Source organism: Cryptomeria japonica, chromosome 1, assembly GCF_030272615.1.
Source record: "Cryptomeria japonica chromosome 1, Sugi_1.0, whole genome shotgun sequence".
NCBI lineage: Eukaryota > Viridiplantae > Streptophyta > Pinopsida > Cupressales > Cupressaceae > Cryptomeria > Cryptomeria japonica.
The window spans coordinates 557,259,156-557,267,386 of NC_081405.1; the positions used below are offsets into that span (position 1 = coordinate 557,259,156).

The 8,231-nt window shown below is 31.1% G+C and overlaps 1 protein-coding gene across 1 annotated transcript; it reads right to left on the reverse strand.

The window, feature by feature from the left end:
- Window positions 1–3,819: 3,819 nt before the first annotated feature.
- Window positions 3,820–5,450, reverse strand: LOC131074868 (scopoletin glucosyltransferase). Its single transcript, XM_058011594.2, has one exon. It carries the CDS (start codon window positions 5,395–5,397, stop codon window positions 4,006–4,008), a length of 1,392 nt encoding a protein of 463 aa, XP_057867577.2. The 5' UTR covers window positions 5,398–5,450; the 3' UTR covers window positions 3,820–4,005.
- Window positions 5,451–8,231: the final 2,781 nt, after the last annotated feature.

Consider the following 8,231-nt stretch of genomic DNA (forward strand, 5'->3'; position numbering starts at 1 on the left):
GACTTCCTTCAACCATTCTTCAAACGGCTGGGAAAGTTTGTGCGTAGAGACAAACAGAAACTGGGTGTCGGTGAAGGAAAGGGTATCAGTACTTTCGCAGGCAGGTGGAAGGCCATGGATGGGCGAGAGAGAAAGAGAAACGAAACGAATAGAGGATCCGATTGCCTACGATTGCAATTTGGAGGCATTGGCATTTGTGGTGAGGAAACTAACGGTGAGGCCTCGGGATGTAAGAAGTTTAGCCAAGCGGAGGAAGGGAATGAAATGGCCCTGCGCCATGTAAGGGAAGATCACTACGTGTTTACCTTCCTTACTTTCTACCATTGCAAATATGATCTTTGGCAGATATTTTCTGTTAAGCCATCTACTAGTCTCGCCTGCTTTTAAGGACGGATTTTCCATACTGATGCTTTTAAGGCGGTGTATATGAATTATATCTTTCCACTGATAATGATGCTCATTTGAATGGTTATATGAATCTTATCTTTTATAAATGGTCCATTCAAAATGATTGTTTCACGTTATACCTATTTAAATGATTAAAAAATATCAATTTTAAATTATATAAAAAAATTTAAAATTATTATTTATATTATTTTTTATATTCTTTTAAAATTATTTTATTTATATCATTATTATAGTTATGTCTTCATATAATGATTGTCTCTTATACTGTTGTTGTAAGTTATGTGATATTCACAAAATTATTTAAGAAATATGGATTGATGATTTTGACTCACAAACTATCATATTGAATCTTTAAAAAAATTGTAATTTGATATAATAAAAAATACCTCTAACATATCATTGGATGAGCTATTAATAATGAATTTACCATTGAGTCATTTGAGTAGTAAAATGAATCTTGTTTATATGAATTTTAACTTTTATAAATAGTCTATTAATAATGATTGTACCATTGAGTCATTTGAGTAGTAAAATGAATCTTGTTTTTAATAATGACCTATTTATAATGATTGTATCACTAGTTGTTTCTAAAAATATTTATTATTTTAATAGATTTTGATATTATATTCACATTATTATATTTAGTATCTTATTATTATTGTAGGTCACTCAATGTACATCTATGTGATATTCACAAAATTATTTATGAAATATTGATTGCGGACATTGACTCAAAACTACAATGTTGAATCCTAAAATAATTACTTATTGTAGGATGAGATAAAGAACAACACTTTCTAATTGTTTCACAAGTAGGATAGCAAGTTAAAGTGGGTTTGATCTTGGGAGAAACTACATAGTTAAGTGTACTTGAGTTAGAGCAGTCATAGGATGGGTGAACTCATGAAATGTCTTAATACTTCATCTTTGTGAACATCTATTAGATTTAGCATGGTGATTTTTAAGTGGATTATTTAGGTGCACAAGAGATAGATTTGTGTAAGCCATTCCTCACGAAATATAGATTGATATATTTTATTTACTCAATAAAAAATTACATTAACATTTTACTTATATATGTTTCCAAAATTTGAGAATATAACTAGAGTACCATATCTGACTTACCTAAACATTTGTGCCTTCTTTAAATTTAGATTGATCATGTAACATGATTATTTTTCAAAAATTGGATTTTATAATAGAGAAGCATGTCTACCTCATATATGCATTCATGCAATGTTACTTTTTATTTCTAGCCAACTATTTTTGCTTCTTAATTTGAAATTTTACCTTATTTGTGCAAGTTAAAAGCTGTGCAATTTGTTTTCTTACTTTCTATTTTTTTGTGTTTTCCTCCAATCAATCATTCCTTCTTAAGATCAAATTCTAATTTATCTACCCCACATAAAATTTGTGCAACCATTCTATTATTTTGTCCTATTTTCTATCTTTGTTGTGTTTTCTCCACTCCACAATAATAGACATGCAACATTTCTTTTCTATCTTTTCAATCAATTAGTCACTCATGTTTCATAGACTGTATTATATCACTAGTGTAACACGTCTCTTCAATTTATGATTTTTATCACATAGCATGATAAATTTCCAAAATTTTGAGGTTATAACTAAGAACCTTATCTATCTCATGTATGCATTCATGTAATGTGTCTTTTTATTTGTCTCTTGCTAAACAACTATATTTACTTCTTAATGTCAAATTATACTTACTTGTGTAAGAAGATTGTTGTGTAATGTTTTTTCTTATTTGATATTTTTTTGTGTGTGTTTTACTTCAATCAACCATGTTTGTTTCTTAAGACTGAATTCTACTTTATATATTTCACATAAAAATTGTAGAACATATTTATTATTTTTTCCTATTTTCTATTTTTCTTGTGTTGCTCCACCGCACATCAAAATCATACAAGATGTATTTTTAACTTTCATATAATTACTTGATAATGTCTTTTCTTCTATCTTCCAAATTCTAAGTAAATTATATTTCATCTCTTTTATATTGATAATAGTACAACTTGTCATTTATGTATTTTCCAGATTTACCTCACATTCAAAAATGCCTTTTATCTTTTGTATTTACATTATTTACCTTAATCATGTCATTAAACATAATGTAAATCAGCGCCAAGGTAGACGTTAAAGTAGAATTCTTAGGAAACATAGTCTATGTACAATTAAAAAAAGTAAAGCTGTAGAAAAAACAAGAACATCGTCATATGCCAAAAAATCACTATTAAATCTAATAAACGTTGAATTCTGAAGTTTTGAGATTTTTTCAATCATATAAATCATTATACAATACAAAAAATTTAATTATAAGCATTTCATTCATTTGGTGTTGAGAAGTGAAGGAGACTAATATGGTTATCTCATCTTTTTGTATGATCATTGTGATAATAAATTTTGAAAAATAATGAATTCAATCTTGTTTTATGTACATAATGATAAGAGTAGAAACTTTGTTTTCATGTGATTCTATTTTTCAAATTTCATATTAGTTTCGCTTTATTATATAAAATAAGGCAAAACCATAAGCAATGTTCATTATTTCTTTGAAGAGAAACTATGCAAATAATTTTTATAAATTTTAGAATGGAAGAGTTGAAGGTCTCCATAACCAAGGGCTTGTTGAAGATTACATTGTTGTGCACTGCTTTGCTTCTATTAACAATACCTATATTTGCACAAGCTGGTAGGATCTAATATCATGCTTGCAACAAAAGGGAGTCACAAATTTGATGACTTATGCTTCTTCCAGTACATATGATTATTTACTATGATATTCTATGCAAAAATTGAGGTATATAGACTAAGCATGTGCAAGCCACATATGTTGATTTTACCATAGAAGTGAGAATAAGTTGTGTGTTTGGAGTAGTGTTTCTCAAATGATGACTAGAAAATTATTATATGCAATATAGGGCATATCTATTAGGGTCTCTCCACTTTCGACGATCCCACTTTCTCCATCAACAACATCATCAATGACACATGGAATATAAAGACACGGGAAAAATAGGGAGGCACTCTTTCATGAGTAAATTGGTGACTTCATCAGAAAGAAGAGGATCTTTTGACAATTCAATTTATCTTGGAGATGGCTTCCTTATCTTGGACATTTGCATCTATGATAGGTGAATTTTTTCTTATAAATAATTTTATTAGTTAAATTCCAATTTAAAATGTATATAAATTTTTAAGAAAATTCGCTATAGTTGATTTTTTTATAAATTTGGCTATATAGTCTCAAACCATTTAATATTTGTGTAGGGGCTCTAACTAAATAGAAGATGTTTAGTAGAAGTGAGAGCAAATTTGGATAATTGTACACTAAAAAAACCCAAATAATAATAATATACATTTATTATTTATATTAAAAGTAAAAAGCTCATATAAAAATGTAACTCATTTAACTTGCATATATTTACCCATAAGATAATTTTTATAACATTTACACATTATCCATAACTCTAATTTTCATATGCTACTAATTCATTTCATGAAGCATGATCATGCAAAAATCTAAAGAAGCTGGGTTTCAAAACATTACACGTGAACAAAATATTTTCCAGGTTATGTTCAGCAGAGGCTGAGTACATAAGATACAAAACCTTCTATACCGCTTAACTTGCAGGATGCTTCATTAATGGATTCCTTAATTTTCAGGGCCCGTAGACGCATATCTTCCCCAATTTTTGTTGCCATGGCTGTCTTCACTGTGTTTTCCACGATATCACTACTGGGTATAGCATCTAATCCCTCGCAGATCTGCAGTCCAAGATCCAAATGCTCAGTTACCAATTTGGCGTTAATAAATTGATCGAACGACATGGGCCAGAGCACCATTGGAACTCCAGCGCTTATACTCTCTAACGTTGAATTCCACCCACAGTGCGTCATGAAAAACGCAGTCGAAGGATGTGAAAGAATGAGCAGCTGAGGGACCCACCCATGGATTACCCTTCCTCTGTCTTTCGTTGCTTCCATGAAATCCTCAGGAAGAAAATCACAGGAATTAACGTTGCTTCCAACTAGATCTTTAATCGTCCAAATGAAACGCTGCTTACTGGCTGCAATGCCCCTTGCGAGAACTTTCGTTTGGTCTTCCGAAAGAAAGGCCTGAGATCCAAAGGAGACGTAGAGGACTGAGTTATGCTTCTGGGTGTCCAGCCAACGGATGCACTCCGACTCATTGTTGATCCCATGTTGGGGTCTGTGTAATGGATGGGCTACACCCCAAACGGGCTTACCCGTGGATTCTTCTAAATACCGAACATAATCTGCTTCGAGCTCGGCAAAAGTATTGACAAGCGTTGCAGAGCAGCTTTCTTTTGCCGAGCCATAGGCCTGCTGAAGAACGGTAAGAGTAGGGTAAGGTGAAATGAACAAATCACTTCTCAGTATCTCAGGCACCTCCGCAGACCTCAGAATCACATTAATACAGTGATCATGAATCTCTATGATTTGACGGTCTCTTATTATATCCGAGACCGGATTGGTGAAGAGATATTGCAGAAGAGAAGCCGCCATGGCTCCTGTTGTGTGGAAAACAACACGTGGAATTCCAAACTTGGAAGCCGATTGTGCTGTCCAAGGTAAGAATACGTCACTTATGATGCAGGCGGGCTTTTTTGACGTCTCCGCGATGATCTGCTCCAACCACTCTTCAAACGGCTGGGAAAGCTTGTGCGAAGAGATAAACAGCAACTGGCCGTCGATGAAGGAAAGAGTGTCAGTGCTTTCGCAGGCAGGAGGGAGGCCATGGACGAGCGGGAGAGAAAGAGAAACAAAACGAATAGAAGATCCGACCGCCTGGGATTTCAATTTGGAGACATTAGCAGTGGTTGTGAGGAAACTGACGGTGAGGCCTCGGCAAGTAAGAACGTTAGCCAAGCTGAGGAAGGGAATGAAATGGCCTTGAGCCATGAAAGGGAACATTACTATGTGTTTTTCTTCTTTACCTTCTGCCATTGTAATATATTCTTTACAGCAGTTCTCAGTTGAGTCATCTAGCAGCCAGGCCTGGCTTTGAAGAATAATTTTATCTTAATTTAGAATTTTTTATGAATTATTATTTGTATTAAATAATAGAATTTTGTGAGCTAGGATTTTAAGTGAGCTTGATCTTAGGAGAAACTCAAGTCAAAGTAGTCCAAGATGGGTGACCTCCAAAAAATTCTTGATGTTTCACCTCTATGAATATTTATTAGATTCAACATAGTGAGTGATAATTGGATCATTTATGCTCACTAGAGATGTATTTGTGTAAACCATTACGCATGAAATATATATTGATGAATTTGGCTCAAAAAAAAAATTCTTAACGTATTATTTTTTATTTTTCAAAAATTTGAGATTATAAAAAGAAAATCATATTTGACTTACCTAAACATTTTTTAATCCTTCAGTAGCCTATTTATGCTTGCTTTTAAAATTAAATTGACTAGACTCGTCTAGCATAATTTTTCCAAAATTTTGAGCTTTTAATTGGAAACCTATCCACTTAATGTATGCATTAAATTCTATCTTATTTATGAAAGTTAGAAGTTGTGGGTTGCATTTTTTATTTTAATTTTTTTTCTTGTTTGTTTTCCTCCAATTATCTCTCCTTATTCCTTAAGACTAAATTCTACTTTATCTACTTCACATAAAATTTGTGGAGCATATCTATTTTTCTTCATTTTTTTTCGTCTTTCATGTGTTTTCTCCACCCCACAAAAATAGTCATACAACATATGTTATTGATATTTTTCATTAATTAGTCATTCTTTCTTCATTACACTAGATTCTATCATCATCGCAACACATTTTTCATCTTAATTTAATCATTATTGCAATAACATTTAGTGGAATATGTATTTTTATTCTTTAAATTTTTATCATGTAAAATGATAAATTTTCTAAAATTTTGATGTTATAATTGATAAACCTATCTACCTCATGTATGCATTGATGTAATGTGTCTTTTTATTTCTTTTGACTATCCAACTATGCTTGCTTAATGCCAAATTGTACCTAATTGGTGCAAGTTAATTTTACTTCTTATTTTTTGTGTTTTCCTCCAATCAAGAAATCAAGTAATCAACCATACTTGCCATTTAAGATTAAATTATACTTTATTTTCCTCATGCAAAATTTGTGCAATATATTTATTATGCTTCCTTATTTTATGTCTTTATTATATTTTGTCCACCACACATAAAATTTGTGGAACATTTCTTTTTAGCTATCATATAAATAATTGTGCAATATCATTTTTCTATCTTCTAGATTCTATTTGGATTAGACCTTATCTCTCCTATGTAAGGAGTTGTGTAATATTGTTTTTCTATTTTTCACATTATAATTGGATTTTACCTTATCTATATTATGGAAATAACTGTACAATTTATCTTCTATTTTTTTTAAATTAATTTTTTTAAATTATAATTGAATTCTAGTTATGTCTCATATGTAAATAATTGTACAATTTTATTTATATATTTTAGATTCTACTATATATACATCATATTAAAAACCATTTAACATATCTTTTATTTTATTTTTTTAAGAAATTGTGCATACTTAATGATGTCAAAATGAAAAAAATTCAAGGTGATGCAAGAAGTTAAGTTAAAATCATCCTTTTTTCTTCCAATTTTGATGTTACATTCAGAGAAATTTATTGGCCTCATATAAACACTAGTTCAATGTTTTTTTTTACCTATGGAGATCTATCTCTAATACTCAAGGCTAGATTTTACTTTTATATATATCATGTAAATAGTAGTACAATGTCTTTTCTATATATTTTTAGCTAGCTAGTCAAGATTGTCTCTTTAAGTTATATTTAGAACTACCCACTCTCACTGTGTGCCCCTATGCCCACCCCACCATGACTTTGAACTTGAGCATTTATCTTCCTCCTCTCCTTATATACTAATTGCTTCCAAACAAGTTTTTTTTTCTCATGTAGATGTGTTTGCCTCATTACCACCATGACTATAACTCAAGAGCGAGATAATTATAATTTTTAAATGTATGTTGGGATGAGTTTAAACCTTTTTGAGCTTGATGGATTAGTTCTCCTACTTATAGCAACATAATAGAATGAATTCTAACTTCTAATTTTAGACTTCAATTTTTATTCTCCATGTTTAATGTCATGTGATTTTGATAAACCAATTCCCATAGTTATAATAGAAGAATGAAAGAATTTATTTTTATTTTTAAATATACGCTTACTCATCTTTTTATGTGCATAAAATTGGTAAGTATATGTGTATGTGTGCAAGCATGTATTTATGTATTATTTCTATATATAAACCATTTTGATTAGATTAGCATAGGGAAGGGCCCTTACCCATGACATAATGAAACTAATCTCACTAGACATGAGATTGGTCAAAAAACTACAAACAAAAAGTCTTTAAAGTGTATTAGACAAAAATAGAGAACTAGTGAAGAACCAATAAACATAGTATTTATCTTAAGGGACTTCAGTTACTTTGGTGCTTACCATTAATTTTGCACTTATTCTAGCTACTCTTCAAAGGGGAAACCTTTAGACCTTGAATTTTCAGTGCCCTCTTTAACTTAAGTTGAGGAATTAGGAAACTTGATCAAATACGTTTGTCTTTTTTTTCTTGATGTGCAAGGCTACTCTAAGACACGGACACTAGTTCTCTTCTTTGTTTCCTCTCCTTATGGTGCTCTAGATCTTGTTAAAGAAAATGAATGATTAGGGTAATGTTGTCTACAAAATCCTTATAGTATTTCATAAGCTCCTGAATATTTTTTATTAGGTAAAATGGGTATTGAATGGG

Bases quoted from the DNA above. Each gene is read 5' to 3' on its own strand.
- LOC131074868 (XM_058011594.2), bottom strand. From the start codon at position 5,397: ATGGCAGAAGGTAAAGAAGAAAAACACATAGTAATGTTCCCTTTCATG.